This window comes from Oncorhynchus mykiss, chromosome 13, assembly GCF_057628025.1.
Source record: "Oncorhynchus mykiss isolate SJ-2025 chromosome 13, ASM5762802v1, whole genome shotgun sequence".
In the NCBI taxonomy this organism is placed as follows: domain Eukaryota; kingdom Metazoa; phylum Chordata; class Actinopteri; order Salmoniformes; family Salmonidae; genus Oncorhynchus; species Oncorhynchus mykiss.
Window position 1 is genome coordinate 65,715,417 of NC_143034.1, and position 22,477 is coordinate 65,737,893.

The following is a 22,477-nucleotide window of genomic DNA, read 5'->3' on the forward strand; positions in this document are numbered from 1 at the left end:
AGCTCATGTTCTACTACCTCACCACCGCTCTGGGTTGACCTGTAGTGGATCCTCCTCTGCTCCTGCAGCTCAGAGGGACACACAGATGTGGAAACACTTACTCTTCCAGACCCCCATCCATTTCCTGTTTCACAGGCAGCGAGTTGCAACACGTCCCATAACACCCGTTTTCCATGACTGGAAAAAATTTATTTCTCGCTCTCTGTCGCCAGGACTTGAAACAAACGCCTGTGTTTGCCTCCCTGCTCCAAGTTTCTGTCTGGTGTTTCTGCTGCTCACACATCTGGGCCTGATTTGAGATTCATATAGAGCTACCCCCCCCCCAAAAAAAAATAATGTTGCTACGGTATACAACTTATTACCCTTTAATTGAATTTCCCTCCTGTGTTATGTCTGCTCCTCCTCTGCATCTACCCCATGATGGTTCTACGATTTGTTGCAATGGTCTGGGGTCCAGTGCTGTGGTGGACTGCTGGCTTTGCCCTCATTTCTGTGGTTGTGATGTACAAGAGCGAGAGCTTTAACATATTGTGCCCCCCCCTCCGATATAGCCTGAGCAGCGTTTCATGTTCTTCCAGCATTGCGGATGTCTGTCACATGTCCAACAACTGTTCTAATCTAATGTTTAATACTATAATGGGAGCGATATGAGAACAGAGGTTGTGTGTCGTGTGTGTGTTGTGTGTGTGTATGCACATGCTCATCTGTCTGACCCAAAGGTCTTTAACAACAATGGGCAGTTGTTTATAGTGCAGTGATCTGAGCCAGCGTCAGCTGCACAAACCACAGACGGATGAGTTTCACACTTATGGAAGACTGGGTTTCTCCAACCAACTGCTCAATGGCGGATAAGGCTCAGCTCAGTTCAAGGCTCAGTGTGGTTCAATTGACAGTGACAGACACGCACTGACTGATGTGGGTCTCAGATATACAGTAGGTTTAGCTTGTACATAGAGTATGTATGTGAATCTACAGTACTGTATGTCTGCTTGTCGCCCTCAGACAGCTGCGCTATGGGTATATTTATTGGAGGATACCGCCCTCTGGTGGTTCTAGGATGTATCACACTGTCGACCCAAATAAACACTAAAACGTTGAACAAGAACTATAAAACAGACCTGGGTTCTAATACTATTTGAGATCATTCATAATACATTTGCCAGGCTTGATTGAGCTAGCCTGTTGCAACGGAACCAATAAAGTCTCAAAAGTGAAAACCCTGGCGCTTCAGCAAATACTCAAAGTATTTGAGACATTTTGAACCCAGGTCTGCTATAGCTACAGGTGAAATGAAGCCCCTCTCTCAATCCCCCCCCCCCCCCCCACCTTCTCTCACTTCCAGTCTGCGACCTCTGGATGTGGAGTTTATGAGGCGTCTCAGTAAGGTGGTCAACATTGTTCCTGTCATTGCCAAGGCAGACACACTCACCCTGGAGGAGAGGGACTTCTTTAAACAGAAGGTGAGCTCTCTCTCTCTTCTTCCATCTTTATCTGTCTCCAATTCCTCTTTTTTTGTTGCATGCTGTCTCTCTCTCTCTCTCGCATATTTTGTGTTCTCTGCAGCAACAGGAAATGTTTCTTAAGTTGTTTGGCCACTGCCGCCCGTTCGGTCACTGTCCAATGAGAGAACACTGAGGATGTTTTGTGTGTATAGAGTACTTGTGAGGTCAGGACCTATAAAGCCAGGCTCTGGATTGGAGAGGAGTTCTGTGGGAGTCATCCTCTCTCTCTCTCATTTTCTGTCTCCTTCCTTTTCTGTCTCTCCCTCCTTTTCTGTCTTTCTCTCCTTTTCTGTCTGTCCCTCCTTTTCTGTCTTTCTCTCCTTTTCTGTCTCTCGCCCAATTTTGAATTGGCTAGAGGTAAGTTCTGTCCAACTTCTCCCGTCTCCTTCCCTCCCCTCCTTCCCCCTCTCCCCTTACTGCTGATGTGGTCACAGTGGACTCCATTACATCACTTCCTCCTATGTGGTGTGGATCTGAAACGTAAAAAAATAATTTGATCACAGACCCCAAGAGGGAAAGTAGTAGTAGATGCAGCAGCAGTAGTAGTAGTAGTAGTAGTAGTAGTAGTAGATGCAGTAGTAGTAGTAGTAGTAGTAGTAGTAGTAGTAGTAGTAGTAGTAGATGCAGTAGTAGTAGTAGTAGTAGTAGTAGTAGTAGTAGTAGTAGTAGTAGTAGTAGTAGTAGTAGTAGTAGTAGTAGTAGTAGTAGTAGTAGTAGTAGTAGTAGTAGATGCAGCTGTAGTAGTAGTAGTAGTAGATGCAGCTGTAGTAGTAGTAGTAGTAGATGCAGTAGTAGTAGATGCAGTAGTAGTATTAGAAGTAGGGGAATGGCAGGTTGTTGTAGTAGTATTAGTAGTAGATGCAGCAGTAGTATTAGAAGTAGGGGAATAGCAGGTTGTTGTAGTATTAGTAGTAGATGCAGCAGTAGTATTAGAAGTAGGGGAATGGCAGGTTGTTGTAGTAGATGCAGCAGTAGTATTAGAAGTAGGGGAATGGCAGGTTGTAGTAGTAGATGCAGCAGTAGTATTAGAAGTAGGGGAATGGCAGGTTGTAGTAGTAGTATTAGTAGTAGATGCAGCAGTAGTATTAGAAGTAGGGGAATGGCAGGTTGTAGTAGTAGATGCAGCAGTAGTATTAGAAGTAGGGGAATGGCAGGTTGTAGTAGTAGTATTAGTAGTAGATGCAGCAGTAGTATTAGAAGTAGGGGAATGGCAGGTTGTTGTAGTAGTATTAGTAGTTGATGCAGCAGTAGTATTAGAAGTAGGGGAATGGCAGGTTGTTGTAGCAGTATTAGTAGTAGATGCAGCAGTAGTATTAGAAGTAGGGGAATGGCAGGTTGTTGTAGTAGATGCAGCAGTAGTATTAGAAGTAGGGGAATGGCAGGTTGTTGTAGTAGTATTAGTAGTAGATGCAGTAGTGGTATTAGAAGTAGGGGAATGGCAGGTTGTTGTAGTAGATGCAGCAGTAGTATTAGAAGTAGGGGAATGGCAGGTTGTTGTAGTAGTATTAGTAGTAGATGCAGCAGTAGTATTAGAAGTAGGAGAATGGCAGGTTGTAGTATTAGTAGTAGATGCAGTAGTAGTATTAGAAGTAGGGGAATGGCAGGTTGTTGTAGTAGATGCAGCAGTAGTATTAGAAGTAGGGGAATGGCAGGTTGTTGTAGTAGTATTAGTAGTAGATGCAGCAGTAGTATTAGAAGTAGGAGAATGGCAGGTTGTAGCATTAGTAGTAGATGCAGTAGTAGTATTAGAAGTAGGGGAATGGCAGGTTGTTGTAGTAGTATTAGTAGTAGATGCAGCAGTAGTATTAGAAGTAGGGGAATGGAAGGTTGTTGTAGTAGTATTAGTAGTAGATGCAGCAGTAGTATTAGAAGTAGGGGAATGGCAGGTTGTTGTAGTAGTATTAGTAGTAGATGCAGCAGTAGTATTAGAAGTAGGGGAATTGCAGGTTGTAGTAGTAGATGCAGCAGTAGTATTAGAAGTAGGGGAATGGCAGGTTGTAGTAGTAGATGCAGCAGTAGTATTAGAAGTAGGGGAATGGCAGGTTGTTGTAGTAGTAGTAGATGCAGCAGTAGTATTAGAAGTAGGGGAATGGAAGGTTGTAGTAGTAGATGCAGCAGTAGTATTAGAAGTAGGAGAATGGCAGGTTGTTGTAGTAGTATTAGTAGTAGATGCAGTAGTAGTATTAGAAGTAGGAGAATGGCAGGTTGTAGTAGTAGATGCAGCAGTAGTATTAGAAGTAGGGGAATGGCAGGTTGTTGTAGTATTAGTAGTAGATGCAGAAGTAGTATTAGAAGTAGGGGAATGGCAGGTTGTAGTAGTAGTATTAGTAGTAGATGCAGCAGTAGTATTAGAAGTAGGGGAATGGAAGGTTGTTGTATTAGTAGTAGATGCAGCAGTAGTATTAGAAGTAGGGGAATGGCAGGTTGTTGTAGTAGTATTAGTAGTAGATGCAGTAGTAGTATTAGAAGTAGGGGAATGGAAGGTTGTTGTAGTAGTATTAGTAGTAGATGCAGCAGTAGTATTAGAAGTAGGGGAATGGCAGGTTGTTGTAGTAGTATTAGTAGTAGATGCAGCAGTAGTATTAGAAGTAGGGGAATGGCAGGTTGTAGTAGTAGATGCAGCAGTAGTATTAGAAGTAGGGGAATGGCAGGTTGTAGTAGTAGATGCAGCAGTAGTATTAGAAGTAGGGGAATTGCAGGTTGTTGTAGTAGTATTAGTAGTAGATGCAGCAGTAGTATTAGAAGTAGGGGAATGGAAGGTTGTTGTAGTAGTATTAGTAGTAGATGCAGCAGTAGTATTAGAAGTAGGGGAATGGCAGGTTGTAGTAGTAGATGCAGCAGTAGTATTAGAAGTAGGAGAATGGCAGGTTGTAGTAGTAGTATTAGTAGTAGATGCAGTAGTAGTATTAGAAGTAGGGGAATGGCAGGTTGTTGTAGTATTAGTAGTAGATGCAGCAGTAGTATTAGAAGTAGGGGAATGGAAGGTTGTTTTAGTAGTAGATGCAGCAGTAGTATTAGAAGTAGGGGAATGGCAGGTTGTTGTAGTAGTATTAGTAGTAGATGCAGCAGTAGTATTAGAAGTAGGGGAATGGCAGGTTGTAGTAGTAGTATTAGTAGTAGATGCAGCAGTAGTATTAGAAGTAGGGGAATGGCAGGTTGTAGTAGTAGTATTAGTAGTTGATGCAGCAGTAGTATTAGAAGTAGGGGAATGGCAGGTTGTTGTAGTAGTATTAGTAGTAGATGTAGTATTAGAAGTAGGGGAATGGAAGGTTGTAGTAGTAGTATTAGTAGTAGATGTAGTATTAGAAGTAGGAGAATGGCAGGTTGTAGTATTAGTAGTAGATGCAGTATTAGAAGTAGGGGAATGGAAGGTTGTAGTAGTAGTATTAGTAGTAGATGTAGTATTAGAAGTAGGAGAATGGCAGGTTGTAGTATTAGTAGTAGATGCAGTAGTAGTATTAGAAGTAGGGGAATGGCAGGTTGTAGTAGTAGATGCAGCAGTAGTATTAGAAGTAGGGGAATGGCAGGTTGTAGTAGTATTAGTAGTAGATGCAGCAGTAGTATTAGAAGTAGGGGAATGGCAGGTTGTTGTAGCAGTATTAGAAGTAGGGGAATGGCAGGTTGTAGTAGTAGATGCAGAAGTAGTATTAGAAGTAGGGGAATGGCAGGTTGTTGTAGTAGTATTAGTAGTTGATGCAGCAGTAGTATTAGAAGTAGGGGAATGGCAGGTTGTTGTAGCAGTATTAGTAGTAGATGCAGCAGTAGTATTAGAAGTAGGGGAATGGCAGGTTGTTGTAGTAGTATTAGTAGTAGATGCAGTAGTAGTATTAGAAGTAGGGGAATGGCAGGTTGTTGTAGTAGTATTAGTAGTAGATGCAGCAGTAGTATTAGAAGTAGGGGAATGGCAGGTTGTTGTAGTAGTATTAGTAGTAGATGCAGCAGTAGTATTAGAAGTAGGGGAATGGCAGGTTGTTGTAGTAGAAAAAGTAGTAAAAAGGCAGGCATTTATTTCAAGGTAATTATAGCAGCCATGCTCACAGATCCCCACCAGTGTCCCTCTCATTAGGGAAGCTCTGTACGAACGGATAGAAAAAGTTTAACGTGTGTGAGGGGGTGGTGTGTTTGTGTGTGTGTGCTTGTCTGTTTGTAAACGTGTACACGGGCAGTGATGGGCCATTGGTTTCAACAGAACATTTTGGGGGAGATTAGTGAAGGGATTTACGTTAACACCACCTAAATCTGTGGGTAACGCAGTGTGCAGATGGTCTCGATTTCTCACAAGATACTGTGATGTATCCAAAGGATTTGTCAGACATGCCTGGCTAATTGCGGTTGTTAGGCCTTTGCTTGTGTGTTCCCATAACCTTTTTAATTCATGTATTCAAGTCTCTGCAAGAGTGTATAATGCATTTGTCGTGTTTCTCAACCTTTTTTCTTTACAGCAGGGACCAGCAGGCTAGGTGTTTTATTGTAAGGCCGCTGACGACAAAACTATCACTGTAGAAGTGACTAAATGAGAGTCAGTTAACCAGCTCATGGACCAGCCAGCAACATCCCATGGACTGGGGCTTTTCCACGGTGGAGGATGAGAAACACACTTCAGTGAATTCTTCAGTCTCCACCCTAGTCACAGAGCTACCCTAACCTCTCCCCTCTTCATGGAGGTCACTCCCCTAACCCTGCTCCTTCAGCTCCAGAAGGAAGCCATCTGTATGGGGAGGCTGTGTTACCAGGCCAGTCTCACACTCACCTCTCACCCAGAACTGTTTTTGTGTCCCCAGATCAGGGAAGAGCTACGGGCCAATGGGATCGACGTGTACCCCCAGAAGGAGTTTGACGAGGACGCAGAGGACCGGATGATTAATGACAAGATCAGGGTGATTTGAGTTGACACATCTGTCCACAGCTTTACCCACTTGCCCCTACCCATAAGCCCTCACATTACCGCTTATAGCTCCACTCACCTGTGCTACATCCCTGTTCATCCATGTTGATAACCTGGTTAAATTACACTTAGGTCCCTGTTGATCCATGTTGATAACCTGGTTAAATACACTTAGGTCCCTGTTGATCCATGTTGATAACCTGGTTAAATACACTTAGGTCCCTGTTGATCCATGTTGATAACCTGGTTAAATACACTTAGGTCCCTGTTGATCCATGTTGATAACCTGGTTTAATTACAGTTAGGTCCCTGTTGATCCATGTTGATAACCTGGTTAAATTACACTTAGGTTCCTGTTGATCCATGTTGATAACCTGGTTAAATACACTTAGGTCCCTGTTGATCCATGTTGATAACCTGGTTAAATACACTTAGGTCCCTGTTGATCCATGTTGATAACCTGGTTAAATTACACTTAGGTCCCTGTTGATCCATGTTGATAACCTGGTTAATTACACTTAGGTCCCTGTTGATCCATGTTGATAACCTGGTTAAATTACACTTAGGTCCCTGTTGATCCATGTTGATAACCTGGTTAAATTACACTTAGGTCCCTGTTGATCCATGTTGATAACCTGGTTAAATTACACTTAGGTCCCTGTTGATCCATGTTGATAACCTGGTTAAATTACACTTAGGTCCCTGTTGATCCATGTTGATAACCTGGTTAAATTACACTTAGGTCCCTGTTGATCCATGTTGATAACCTGGTTAAATACACTTAGGTCCCTGTTGATAACCTGGTTAAATTACACTTAGGTCCCTGTTGATCCATGTTGATAACCTGGTTAAATTACACGTAGGTCCCTGTTGATCCATGTTGATAACCTGGTTAAATTACACTTAGGTCCCTGTTGATCCATGTTGATAACCTGGTTAAATTACACTTAGGTCCCTGTTGATCCATGTTGATAACCTGGTTAAATACACTTAGGTCCCTGTTGATCCATGTTGATAACCTGGTTAAATACACTTAGGTCCCTGTTGATCCATGTTGATAACCTGGTTAAATTACACTTAGGTCCCTGTTGATCCATGTTGATAACCTGGTTAAATTACACTTAGGTCCCTGTTGATCCATGTTGATAACCTGGTTAAATACACTTAGGTCCCTGTTGATCCATGTTGATAACCTGGTTAAATTACACTTAGGTCCCTGTTGATCCATGTTGATAACCTGGTTAAATTACACTTAGGTCCCTGTTGATCCATGTTGATAACCTGGTTAAATTACACTTAGGTCCCTGTTGATCCATGTTGATAACCTGGTTAAATTACACTTAGGTCCCTGTTGATCCATGTTGATAACCTGGTTAAATTACACTTAGGTCCCTGTTGATCCATGTTGATAACCTGGTTAAATTACACTTAGGTCCCTGTTGATCCATGTTGATAACCTGGTTAAATGACACTTAGGTCCCTGTTGATCCATGTTGATAACCTGGTTAAATTACACTTAGGTTCCTGTTGATCCATGTTGATAACCTGGTTAAATTACACTTAGGTCCCTGTTGATCCATGTTGATAACCTGGTTAAATACACTTAGGTCCCTGTTGATCCATGTTGATAACCTGGTTAAATTACACTTAGGTCCCTGTTGATCCATGTTGATAACCTGGTTAAATTACACTTAGGTCCCTGTTGATCCATGTTGATAACCTGGTTTAATTACACTTAGGTCCCTGTTGATCCATGTTGATAACCTGGTTAAATTACACTTAGGTCCCTGTTGATCCATGTTGATAACCTGGTTAAATTACACTTAGGTCCCTGTTGATCCATGTTGATAACCTGGTTAAATTACACTTAGGTCCCTGTTGATCCATGTTGATAACCTGGTTTAATTACACTTAGGTCCCTGTTGATCCATGTTGATAACCTGGTTAAATACACTTAGGTCCCTGTTGATCCATGTTGATAACCTGGTTAAATTACACTTAGGTCCCTGTTGATCCATGTTGATAACCTGGTTAAATTACACTTAGGTCCCTGTTGATCCATGTTGATAACCTGGTTAAATTACACTTAGGTCCCTGTTGATCCATGTTGATAACCTGGTTAAATGACACTTAGGTCCCTGTTGATCCATGTTGATAACCTGGTTAAATTACACTTAGGTTCCTGTTGATCCATGTTGATAACCTGGTTAAATTACACTTAGGTCCCTGTTGATCCATGTTGATAACCTGGTTAAATACACTTAGGTCCCTGTTGATCCATGTTGATAACCTGGTTAAATTACACTTAGGTCCCTGTTGATCCATGTTGATAACCTGGTTAAATTACACTTAGGTCCCTGTTGATCCATGTTGATAACCTGGTTTAATTACACTTAGGTCCCTGTTGATCCATGTTGATAACCTGGTTAAATTACACTTAGGTCCCTGTTGATCCATGTTGATAACCTGGTTAAATTACACTTAGGTCCCTGTTGATCCATGTTGATAACCTGGTTTAATTACACTTAGGTCCCTGTTGATCCATGTTGATAACCTGGTTTAATTACACTTAGGTCCCTGTTGATCCATGTTGATAACCTGGTTAAATACACTTAGGTCCCTGTTGATCCATGTTGATAACCTGGTTAAATTACACTTAGGTCCCTGTTGATCCATGTTGATAACCTGGTTAAATTACACTTAGGTCCCTGTTGATCCATGTTGATAACCTGGTTAAATTACACTTAGGTCCCTGTTGATCCATGTTGATAACCTGGTTAAATTACACTTAGGTCCCTGTTGATCCATGTTGATAACCTGGTTAAATACACTTAGGTCCCTGTTGATCCATGTTGATAACCTGGTTAAATTACACTTAGGTCCCTGTTGATCCATGTTGATAACCTGGTTAAATACACTTAGGTCCCTCTGCTGCAATATATATCAAATATCTGTTTATTTGACTCTTCATGGTATGTCTCTTTGTTCCTCCTGTCTGTCCCTGTTCTTTCTGTCCTGTAGGAGATGATCCCGTTTGCTGTGGTGGGCAGCGACCAGGAGTACCAGGTCAACGGCAGGAGGCTTCTGGGAAGGAAGACAAAGTGGGGAACCATAGAAGGTAGATGGCCTCCTGCTTCTCTTCTCATTTTTGCTTTAGCACTTTTTGTCTTTTATCTTTGAGCAGTGGTCTCTCTCCTTAACAGTATGAAGGCTAACGTTATGAAGAACTCTTTTAGTTTTCCTTTCTTGATTAATGTACACCGGCCAGTTAAGACTAAACAAGACAGAGGAGATGAGCGGAAGGAGTTGAGGGGGGAGGGGCAGTGTGGCACCTCTCCGTTTTGGACTGTACTTTTTGTGGCATGATTTTTTATTTATTTTTTGCAATGTAAAAATGTGAATAAAACCGATCAAAGTTAATTTGAGTTCCCTCTTCGTTAATTCTGCTGCCTACTACACCATTACAATTTATTTATTTGAATTATTATGTTTTCTTCTCGGGCCTCTATAACTATATCTATTGTTCTTATTTTTGTTGTTGTGTGATTTGGATTAATCCCCTCTACCACACGGAACCCCACTAATCTACTGACCGAACGCAAGAGGTGGCTAACAACAGACTCCATCCTATGCTAGCTTGCTACCGGTTGGCTTGGCTAGCTGTCTAAATCGCCGTGACCCTAAACCAACCTCTCCACTCACTGGACCCTTTTGATCACTCGACTAAGCATGCCTCTCCTTAATGTCAATATGTCTTGTCCATTGCTGTTCTGGTTAGTGTTTATTGGCTTATTTCACTGTAGAGCCTCTAGTCCTGCTCACTATACCTTATCCAACCTATTAGTTCCACCACCCACATATGCAATGACATCTCCTGGTTTCAATGATGTTTCTAGAGACAATATCTCTCTCTTCATCACTCAATACCTAGGTTTACCTCCACTGTATTCACATCCTACCTTACCTTTGTCTGTACATTATACCTTGATGCTATTTTATCGCCCCCAGAAACCTCCATTTACTCTCTGTTCCAGACGTTCTAGACGACCAATTCTTATTGCTTTCAGTCGCACCCTTATTCTACTCCTCCTATGTTCCTCTGGCGATGTAGAGGTGAATCCAGGCCCTGCAGTGCCTAGCTCCACTCCTATTCCCCAGGCGCTCTCTTTTGACGACTTCTGTAACCGTAATAGCCTTGGTTTCATGCATGTTAACATTAGAAGCCTCCTCCCTAAGTTTGTTCTTTTCACTGCTTTAGCACACTCTGCCAACCCGGATGTTCTAGCTGTGTCTGAATCCTGGCTTAGGAAGACCACCAAAAATTCAGACATTTTAATTCCAAACTACAACATTTTCAGACAAGATAGAACTGCCAAAGGGGGCGGTGTTGCAATTTACTGCAAAGATAGCCTGCAGAGTTCTGTCCTACTATCCAGGTCTGTACCCAAACAATTTGAACTTCTACTTTTAAAAATCCACCTTTCTAAAAACAAGTCTCTCACCGTTGCCGCCTGCTATAGACCACCCTCTGCCCCCAGCTGTGCTCTGGACACCATATGTGAACTGATTGCCCCCCATCTATCTTCAGAGCTCGTGCTGCTAGGCGACCTAAACTGGAACATGCTTAACACCCCAGCCATCCTACAATCGAAACTTGATGCCCTCAATCTCACACAAATTATCAATGAACCTACCAGGTACCTCCCCAAAGCCTTAAACACGGGCACCCTCATAGATATCATCCTAACCAACTTCCCCTCTAAATACACCTCTGCTGTCTTCAACCAAGATCTCAGCGATCACTGCCTCATTGCCTGCATCCGTAATGGGTCAGCGGTCAAACGACCTCCTCTCATCACTGTAAAACGCTCCCTGAAACACTTCAGCGAGCAGGCCTTTCTAATCGACCTGGCCGGGGTATCCTGGAAGGATATTGACCTCATCCCGTCAGTAGAGGATGCCTGGATATTTTTTAAAAATGCCTTCCTAACCATCTTAAATAAACATGCCCCATTCAAGAAATTTAGAACCAGGAACAGATATAGCCCTTGGTTCTCCCCAGACCTGACTGCCCTTAATCAACACAAAAACGTCCTATGGCGTTCTGCATTAGCATCGAACAGCCCCCGTGATATGCAGCTGTTCAGGGAAGCTAGAAACCATTATACACAGGCAGTTAGAAAAGCCAAGGCTAGCTTTTTCAAGCAGAAATTTGCTTCTTGCAACACTAACTCAAAAAAGTTCTGGGACACTGTAAAGTCCATGGAGAATAAGAACACCTCCTCCCAGCTGCCCACTGCACTGAAGATAGGAAACACTGTCACCACTGATAAATCCACCATAATTGAAAATTTCAATAAGCATTTTTCTACTGCTGGCCATGCTTTCCACCTGGCTACTCCTACCCCTGTCAACAGCACTGCACCCCCAACAGCAACTCGCCCAAGCCTTCCCCATTTCTCCTTCTCCCAAATCCATTCAGCTGATGTTCTGAAAGAGCTGCAAAATCTGGACCCCTACAAATCAGCCGGGCTAGACAATCTGGACCCTTTCTTTCTAAAATTATCTGCCGAAATTGTTGCCACCCCTATTACTAGCCTGTTCAACCTCTCTTTCGTGTCGTCTGAGATTCCCAAAGATTGGAAAGCAGCTGCGGTCATCCCCCTCTTCAAAGGGGGGGACACTCTTGACCCAAACTGCTACAGACCTATATCTATCCTACCATGCCTTTCTAAGGTCTTCGAAAGCCAAGTCAACAAACAGATTACCGACCATTTTGAATCTCACCATACCTTCTCTGCTATGCAATCTGGTTTCAGAGCTGGTCATGGGTGCACCTCAGCCACGCTCAAGGTCCTAAACGATATCTTAACCGCCATCGATAAGAAACATTACTGTGCAGCCGTATTCATTGATCTGGCCAAGGCTTTCGACTCTGTCAATCACCACATCCTCATCGGCAGACTCAACAGCCTTGGTTTCTCAAATGATTGCCTCGCCTGGTTCACCAACTACTTCTCTGATAGAGTTCAGTGTGTCAAATCTGAGGGTCTGTTGTCCGGACCTCTGGCAGTCTCTATGGGGGTGCCACAGGGTTCAATTCTTGGACCGACTCTCTTCTCTGTATACATCAATGAGGTCGCTCTTGCTGCTGGTGAGTCTCTGATCCACCTCTACGCAGACGACACCATTCTGTATACTTCCGGCCCTTCTTTGGACACTGTGTTAACAACCCTCCAGGCAAGCTTCAATGCCATACAACTCTCCTTCCGTGGCCTCCAACTGCTCTTAAATACAAGTAAAACTAAATGCATGCTCTTCAACCGATCACTACCTGCACCTACCCGCCTGTCCAACATCACTACTCTGGACGGCTCTGACTTAGAATACGTGGACAACTACAAATACTTAGGTGTCTGGTTAGACTGTAAACTCTCCTTCCAGACCCATATCAAACATCTCCAATCCAAAGTTAAATCTAGAATTGGCTTCCTATTTCGCAACAAAGCATCCTTCACTCATGCTGCCAAACATACCCTTGTAAAACTGACCATCCTACCAATCCTCGACTTTGGCGATGTAATTTACAAAATAGCCTCCAATACCCTACTCAACAAACTGGATGCAGTCTATCACAGTGCAATCCGTTTTGTCACCAAAGCCCCATACACTACCCACCATTGCGACCTGTACGCTCTCGTTGGCTGGCCCTCGCTTCATACTCGTCGCCAAACCCACTGGCTCCATGTCATCTACAAGACCCTGCTAGGTAAAGTCCCCCCTTATCTCAGCTCGCTGGTCACCATAGCATCTCCCACCTGTAGCACACGCTCCAGCAGGTATATCTCTCTAGTCACCCCCAAAACCAATTCTTTCTTTGGCCGCCTCTCTTTCCAGTTCTCTGCTGCCAATGACTGGAACGAACTACAAAAATCTCTGAAACTGGAAACTCTTATCTCCCTCACTAGCTTTAAGCACCAACTGTCAGAGCAGCTCACAGATTACTGCACCTGTACATAGCCCACATATAATTTAGCCCTATCAACTACCTCTTTCCCAACTGTATTTAATTTATTTATTTATTTTGCTCCTTTGCACCCCATTATTTTTATTTCTACTTTGCACATTCTTCCATTGCAAAACTACCATTCCAGTGTTTTACTTGCTATATTGTATTTACCTTGCCACCAAGGCCTTTTTTTGCCTTTACCTCCCTTCTCACCTCATTTGCTCACATTGTATATAGACTTGTTTATACTTTATTATTGACTGTATGTTTGTTTTACTCCATGTGTAACTCTGTGTTGTTGTATCTGTCGAACTGCTTTGCTTTATCTTGGCCAGGTCGCAATTGTAAATGAGAACTTGTTCTCAACTTGCCTACCTGGTTAAATAAAGGTAAAATAAAATAAATAAATAAAATAAAATTAGAAGGTCTGTACTTTAGCCACAGAGGATGAAAAGCTTTTATTTTTTATTGCCTCGCTGTGGATTGTGCGTAGACCAATAACAAAGCATAACGTACAGTTGGGAAGACGCTGCCAATCTAAGTGAATAAACAGCATGCAGACAAAACAAGCCTTCTGCAAAAACACAGGTTGGAATGCAAATGGCTCCTGCTAAAAAGAGCAGACTCTAATCTGTCCAAGTAAAACAAGAGAGAGAGGCGTGGCTTTTGGCACCAGAGCATCGGTCATCACCAGTGAGTGATCTGTGCATCATTGGGTGAGTCGCTGAAACTGTAAAGAATTTTTAGGGCTATAATTTCCTCCTCGTATTGGACAATATATGTCTCCACAGACCTAGGCCTGAGCTATTGATTTTTATTGCTATCAGATTCTCAGTTAGTCACTGTCAAAGTACAGCCTGTCATTTCTATCATTTGTGCGGTGTTAAAAGATGCAGCTATGTAAATTGATATGGAATTGCGTGAAACAAGTTTCTAAAAGACCATATTTTTCCTGGACCCTTGGCTACTCAACAAGTGCATCTACTATACTGCTCTATGCCACTACGCAGATGCAATACGATGATATGCATTCAATGCTTTATAATAAAGGTTACACAAATATATATAGTGTGTTCTGATACCTCAGAGCTCCCCAGGTCAGCCCCTTCTCACTCTCACTTTTTGTTCCCACACCTCCCGATTTACAAAGGAAGCTTTGGGGAGGAGTAGAGGGGGAGGACTAGTCCTCGGATGATTTCACTCGTCCCCAACCCAGACAGACAGAGAGACACAGACTGTGTCATACAGCTGGCTGAGACTACCGCTCTACAATGTGTCTGCAGTGTGTACAGGCCTCTGGTCTCATAGTGACAGAGGGGTGGAGGGGAGGCTACAGGACAGATCTATCTGTCCCCACTGAAAGTGCCACTCATTGGATTGGTGGCGTGTTGTCTGAGGGGTTCCACTGTGCTCCACTCACACACCCCTGGTTACCTGGTTAGCATCGGTCTGAACCAGGGGTCAACAACTAGATACACCCCTAATCCTAAAACTCAGTGGGGGTGTTGTCTGGTGGCTTTTATTGGACAGATACTTCTAGAACCATAGATGTTCACTTGTCTCTCTCAGTAGTAGATGTGATTTCCAGCATCACTACCAGTACTATATGCAAACCATTTCAAAATGTCTTCACACACTTCAAATGATCTAATTTCAACCATGTATTTAATTACATCACCATCAAACTGAGACAGGTGACTACTTCTCCACTTCTATTAAAACCTCCCTAAAGGAAACCTTCATTTCCTGCAAAGGAAGCCTAGAGTGTCTGCAGTGGCAGGTTCTGATGTTGGCCTATAGACCTGTGATATTATCTAGAATTCAGACACGCATCATCCAGTGGCCGGCGGCGTCTGACTGTCTTGTCAGACAGACAGGATTTGTTCAGTCGTCAGCATTAACTAGTTTCTCTCTCTCTCCACTGTTTTCACGAGTTCTCTCTCTCTCTCTCTCTCTCTCTCTCTACTGTTTTCACTAGTTCTATGTAGTGGGGTAGTGGAGAACTGCATCAGTGTGTGTTGGTGTCTGATTTGACCTCGTGAGGTGCTTACCATGTGTCTTCTCTCTCCTTTCTGCAGTTGAGAACATTGCTCATTGTGAGTTTGCCTATTTGCGGGATCTACTGATTAGGTAAATATCTACGTGTGTGTTGTATGTGTGTGAGTATGAGTATGATAATGTGTTTCTGAACAATGTGTCTTTCAGTCTGTGTGTGTATGTTTGTCTGTAAATCAGTCTGTGTGTCATTTATCATTACAACCCCTTATATTGACCTGATGTCTAACTATCTCTCTGTTGACCTCAGCTGATGTCTAACTAGCCCCATCTCTCCTCTGTCAGGACCCACATGGAGAACATCAAGGACATCACCAGCAGCATCCACTATGAGGTGTACCGCGTCCGCCGCCTCAACGAAAACAACACCGCCGTCGCCCATGCCAACGGCCTCCCCCAACACCACATGACCTCCCATGAGATGTAGAGCCCTGCCCATCGTGTCCCATGAGCCCTCACTTCCTTCCAAAGCAGCTTCGATCCTTCCATCCCGTTATCCTTCCATCCCTCTCTCCCCTCCACTCACTCTCAATGCCAAACCCTTCTACAGAAGGGAGAAGACCCACACTGGGGGGACTGAGAGTGTAGTCTTAGCGCCCCCAAATGGCCAAATACAGACGCATAGAATGGACTGTTGATGCCAATGCATTGCCCCTCGATGATCACCCGGTCTCTCTGACTAACGTCTACATGAAGGGGGGTGGGGGGGTAAATGCTAGCTATCACTTGCATTCATTCAGGTTTAACCAGGCTAAGTAAACACTATTAATGTACTGCAACCTTAATCTGTGTGTTTTCAGTTATTCTGTCGTTCTTTAGTTCCCTCATCTGTCGGGTTGGTTAACAAAATAACGCTCTGTTTTCAGTCCCATTACATACAAGCAGTGACAGAAGTGCCCTTTGTTTGGGTAAAATATTGATTTCTCATCCGTTTTAATATAGCCCCTGTAATACATCCTTCATTCATTGTTCATTTGACCTGCTATCTGAAGGTTCTACAACATTTATTTCTGTTCCCTTTGAGAGGGAGTAGTTTAGCCTTCAGGGACTCTAATTCCCAGTAGGAGTGCTGATTTGGGATCAGTTTTACCTTTTAGGTAAAAGATTACATGGACAGAGAGACCTGAGCCTAGATCAGCACTCCTACTCTGAGGCGCTTTATACACTCGGCCCCAGAGCTGTGGTACTGGATCCATCGCGACAGCAGCAGAGGCACAGGACAGATATTCAGCTAAGTATTTAGAAGTATGACACACAGAAATAAAATCTATTCATTCTATGTCAGTTGATTCATTTGTCAGAGTTCTGTTTGATGATGTCCGAGGGGGGTCAGTTGAAGATGGTGAATGGGGAGTGTTTCATTGTGATGGAAGTTGATAATGCTGTTGGATTGGTCAGGATTGCATAATGTCAGGGTTACATAATGTCGGGGGTGGACTGGAGGTTTTGAGTCTAGTGGACATCGTCGACACATCTGTAGGGCCAGGAGTTTTTCCCCATAACTTGAACTGACCAGAAAAAACCTTGGGCCCTTGTAACAGCCTGTAACTAGGACGTTCTCAGTCATAGTTATAGACTGTAACTAGGGTCTTCTCTGAGTTGTCGTTATAGACTGTAACTACAGTCTTCTCTGAGTCGTCGTTATAGACTGTAACTAGGGTTTTTGAGTCGTTGTTATAGGCTGTAACTAGGGTCTTTGAGTCGTTGTTATCGGCTGTAACTACAGTATTCTCTGAGTCGTCGTTATAGACTGTAACTAGGGTATTTGAGTCGTTGTTATAGGCTGTAACTAGGGTCTTCTCTGAATCGTTGTTATAGACTGTAACTAGGACCATGAGTTTTTCCTGGTAAAGTCACATGGTCAGGAAACTCCTGGTCCTACACGTGTATGATGCAGAGTGAGGGGAACACTCCTGTTGTCATTGAGGAGCCAGTGCTTTAAGCCTTGGGCTGGTGACAGTACAGCGATACATATCCCTCATACTATTGTGGTAATTGTTATTTTTATATGGCTGCGTCGTCGTACAGGTATTACTGTCAGAAAATACATTTCAAAATGCCCTCAGTGCCTTTTCAATTCCAAATAATAGATGTCATTTTGGGGTGTTTTTTATATACAGATGTTTAAAGAGTGATTTAAAATAAATAGTATTTATGCACATTAGAAAGATAAGAAGTGAACCACCCACCCACTCATCCACACATGGTCGTTGTCCTGAGCAGAGAACACTAAATCAGTTTCTACTGCCCATGTCAAGTGTTTGGGAAAAACTCCTGGTCCTAGCTATGTGCCATGTCTCAGTGCCTTGGACAACACTATTGCCTTTTATTTATTGGAGACTGTCCGCTAGCACATGCTTTTAAACTGGAAGGACAACCGTGACAATTAAGGCCCAGACCATGTGACCTGACCAGGATAAACCTCCATAGCCTATAACCAGGGACCTGAGTTTTTCCTGGTCAGGCCAAATAGTCTGGAAAACTCCTTGTCCTATTACTGATGTGCTAGCTGGTGCCAATCACCACAGCAGAAGACATTTCATTGTTATCAAGTCTCTTTATATCAGACTGTGCACCCTGAAACTAAAGTCCTCCTTAAAAACTCTAAGTTCTCTCTCTTTCTCCCACTTTCTTTTCTCTTCTTCTCTTCTGCCGTTTCTTGGATATCAACCAGTAACAGTAATATGTGGTGTTTAAAGGTTTTATGTGTTTCAGTTTCAAACTATAATCCTCAGCTTCCAAACATCATCGTCATCATGCTCTGTCCTGTATATTCATTGTCAGATACATGTTTGTACTGGTATTAATAATAACAGAATTTACCTTTTGATATCGTGTTATTTTCAAGAAATAAAGATGAAAGTTGTATATAGTCATTTCCTTGTCAATTTCTCCTCCTTTTCCAACTGTTACGTCGTTAAATTAGACCTTTATATTTTTTGCATACTTTAAAAGATTTGTATATATTTTTATGCTCTTAACTTATGGCTGGGGGGCAGTATTGAGTAGCTTGGATGAATAAGTTTCCCAAAGTAAACGGCCTGCTCCTCAGTCTTAGTTGCTAATATATGCATAGTATTATTAGTATTGGATAGAAAACACTCTAAAGTTTCTAAAACTGTTTGAATGATGTCTGTGAGAACTCATATGGCAAGCAAAATCCTGAGCAGAAATCAAAACAGATATCTGAGCTTTGTATGTATTCACCAATGAGTCCCCAATGAAATCCCCTTGAGATATTAATGATGTTGCACTGCCTAGGGGTTCCACTAGATGTCAACCATCAATATACATTTTAATGAGACTTCTATGGTGTTGTGGGTTTGAATGATAGCAGAATCTGTCAGGTGTCTGGCAGTCAGCCATTTTCTGATCACGCTTATTCCTCATGGTACACGTGAGAAAAAGTTTGATTTTCAAACTTGATGAAACTGGTAAGTTGTTTATATGAAAAGTTGTATAGAACTATTGACTGCATTACTGATCTAGTACCATCTAGCCACAGATTTAATTCACACATAGGTGCCTTTTAATTGCCAAGTCATTAGCCTGTTTTTGATAGCCAGTAGTAAGCGATATCGCTGCCTCGTGTTGCAGGGCTGAATTGCATTTACACTAATTACCAGAAGTCCTAAGAGTGCATGTTACCCACAATGAAATGAAGGAGCCAATGAAGGGCCCACAGTTACTGAGCGGCCCAGCGTTACTGACAAGCCTGCCCCCGGATCGATCTGTAGAGGAGCTGCAGACGTCGGGTCTGTGAGGCTAAGAGGAGATGCTAATGGAAGTGGCAGAAAAGGAGTGGCTAGCATGTTAGCGTTAGTGGCTGCAGAAGGACAGAGGTAACAGGTGCTAATCCCTCAGCAACTCACCCACAATTTATCACACTTTCTAATGAGAGCTGGTGAACCGTGCTGCTACACCAGGGCTGTGTTTCACAGTGGTGTTAATTGAACGTATATAGGATGTAAATCATGTTAACCCATAGGTCTAAACATCTATTTTCCTCCAGGTTTACAAGGTAAATATCTCCTTCTGAGACTCCAAAAAACACATGGTTCCATCACTATATGTATATTTGATTGTGTGTGTGCACGAGAGAGTGAGTGCAATTCCCCCTCTTTCCCCCAGTCTTCAAAATGGAGAGAGGGAGACTTCTTATTCAAAATGGCGCCTCCCCTTGGCATTAGCAGACAGATGCAACATGCCAGTACCCGTTGCCCGCGACCATTGCAAACCTCGCCCGGCCACCCCCAACCGACCCACTAGTTTAAGATCCAGACCCCCACATACAGTATTGTACTCACACACCCCTGTCAAACTCTCCCTAAACAGCAAACGAGCAAAGAGAGCAAGAAATAAAGTGAAAGGGAGAGGGGTAGAGCAGCTGCAATCCTTCACCAACCTTCCCCCTTCGTCTCTCTCATCCTTCACTGGTCTTCTTGGCAGACGTCCAGCATTGTGCAGCCCAGGTCTAATGAGAAATTACCTTCATTAATGAAGCAAGTGTGTCTGTATACTCTCTAATGAAGTGTGTCTGTGCTATCCAATAAAGCTGTGTGTCTGTCTATTAACTAATTAAGCTGTGTCTGTGTACTAACTAATGAGGCTGTGTGTGTGCTATCTAATGAAGCAAATGTGTCTGTGGGCTAACTAATTAAACTGTGTGTGCTATCTAATGAAGCTGTGTCTGTGTACTAACTAATGAGGCTGTGTGTGTGCTATCTAATGAAGCTGTGTCTGTACTAACTAATGAGGCTGTGTGTCTGTGGGCTAACTAATGAAGCTGTGTGTGTGTGTGTATGTGTACTATCTAATGAAGCTGTGTGTGTGTGCATACTATCTAATGAAGCTGTGTGTCTGTGTGCTATCTAATGAAGCTGTGTGTCTGTGTGCTAACTAATTAAGCTGTGTGTGTGTGTGTGTGTGTGTGTGCTATCTAATGAAGCTGTGTGTGTGCATACTATCTAATTAAGCTGTGTGTGTGTACTAACTAATGAAGCTGTGTGTGTGTACTATCTAATGAAGCTGTGTGTGTGTGTACTATCTAATGAAGCTGTGTGTGTGCGCTATCTAATAAAGCTGTGTTTCTGTGTGCTAACTAATGAAGCAAGCGTGTCTCTGTACTATCTAATGAAACTGTGTGTCTGTGTAATCTCTAGTGAAGCTGTGTGTCTGTGTGCTAACTAATGAAGCTGTGTGTGTGTGTGTGTGTGTGTGTGTGTATAATAATTTAAATTTAAAAAACTTTGTTTTGAATCCAGTGTCATTTTGTGTGTCAATTCATAAACCACGTGCCATGAAATCAGTACATCGAAAATCTCTTCCCAACTATTTTGCAACCTAAACGGCACAACTGTCTGTCTTGGTTACTGGTCAAAATGGTTACTGGTCAGAATGTGGTTCACGTGCCTGGGAAGAGTGTGTGTAGGGTTGGTGTGTGAATATCTGTGTGTATCGAATAGGTGCAGTCAGCATAATGGTGTTAGAGCAGTATGACAATGTGTCAGTAATATCTGTGTGTATCGAATAGGTGCAGTCAGCATTATGGTGTTAGAGCAGTATGACAATGTGTCAGTGCTGTAAGTTAGTTCCAGACCATGCCAGCTGTGTACAGTTGAAGTTGGAAGTTTACATAAACTTAGTTTGAAGTCATTAAAACTCGTTTTTCAACCACTCCACACATTTCTTGTTAACAAACTATAGTTTTGACAAGTCGGTTAGGACATCTACTTTGTGCATGACACAAGTACTTTTTCCAACAATTGTTTACAGACAGATTATTTCACTTATAATTCACTGTATCACAATTCCAGTGGGTCAGAAGTTTACATACACTAAGTTCACTGTGCCTTTAAACAGCTTGGAAAATTCCAGAAAATGATGTCATGGCTTAGAAGCTTCTGATAGGCTAATTGACATCATTTGAGTCAATTGGAGGTGTACCTGTGGATGTATTTCAAGGCCTACCTTCAAACTCAGTGCCTCTTTTCTTGACATCATGGGAAAATCAAAAGAAATCAGCCAAGACCTCAGAAAAAATATTATAGACCTCCACAGGTCTGGTTCATCCTTGTGACCAATTCCAAACGTCTGAAGGCACCACGTTCATTTGTACGAACAATAGTACGCAAGTATAAACAGCATGGGACCACGCAGCCGTCATACCGTTCAGGAAGGAGACACGTAGAGAAGAACGTACTTTGATGTGAAAAGTGCAAATCAAAGTGCAGAACAAAAGTGCAGAACAACAGCAAAGCACCTTGTGAAGATGCTGGAGGAAACAGGTACAAAAGTATCTATTATATCCACAGTAAAACTAGTCTTATATTGACATAACCTGAAAGGCCGCTCAGCAAGGAAGACGCCACTGCTCCAAAACCGCCATAAAAAAAGCCAGACTACAGTTTGCAACTGCACATGGGACAAAGATCGTACTTTTTGGAGAAATGTCCTCTGGTCTGATGAAACAAAAATATAACTGTTTTGCCATAATGACCATCGTTATGTTTGGAGGAAAAAGGTGGAGGCTTACAAGCCGAAGAACACCATCCCACCCGTGAAGCACGGAGGTGGCAGCATCATGTTGTGGGGGTGCTTTGCTGCAGGAGGGACTGGTGCACTTCACAAAATATATGGCATCATGAGGCAGGAAAATGATGTGGATATATTGAAGCGACATCAGTCAGGAAGTTAAAGCTTGGTCGCAAATGGTTCTTCCGAATGGACAATCACCCCAACCATACGTCCAAAGTTGTGGCAAAATGGCTTAAGGACAACAAAGTAAAAGTATTGGAGTGGCCATCACAAAGCCCTGATCTCAATCCTACAGAGAATTTGTGGGTAGAACTGAAAAAGCGTGCGAGCAAGGAGGCCTACAAACCTGACTCAGTTACACCAGCTCTGTCAGGAGGAATGGGCCAAAATTCACCCAACTTATTGTGGGAAGCTTGTGGATGGCTACCCGAAACGTTTGACCCAAGTTAAACCCTTTAAAGGCAATTAACTGAATTACAGTGGGCAGAG

At 42.8% G+C, this 22,477-nt stretch overlaps 1 protein-coding gene across 9 annotated transcripts in view; it reads left to right on the forward strand.

Moving 5' to 3' along the window:
* The window catches only part of LOC110516540 (septin-9), a 153,462-nt gene extending 135,135 nt beyond the window's left edge, over positions 1–18,327 (forward strand). For all 9 annotated transcript variants that reach the window (XM_036941638.2, XM_036941643.2, XM_090197183.1 and 6 more), the window contains 5 exons: positions 1,343–1,460; positions 6,284–6,379; positions 9,409–9,505; positions 15,475–15,526; positions 15,737–18,327. In XM_036941638.2, coding sequence (XP_036797533.1) covers positions 1,343–1,460; positions 6,284–6,379; positions 9,409–9,505; positions 15,475–15,526; positions 15,737–15,878 — 505 coding nt within the window. In that variant the 3' untranslated portion in view covers positions 15,879–18,327. The remainder of the gene's footprint in view (positions 1–1,342; positions 1,461–6,283; positions 6,380–9,408; positions 9,506–15,474; positions 15,527–15,736) is intronic.
* The last annotated feature ends 4,150 nt before the right edge of the window (positions 18,328–22,477 follow it).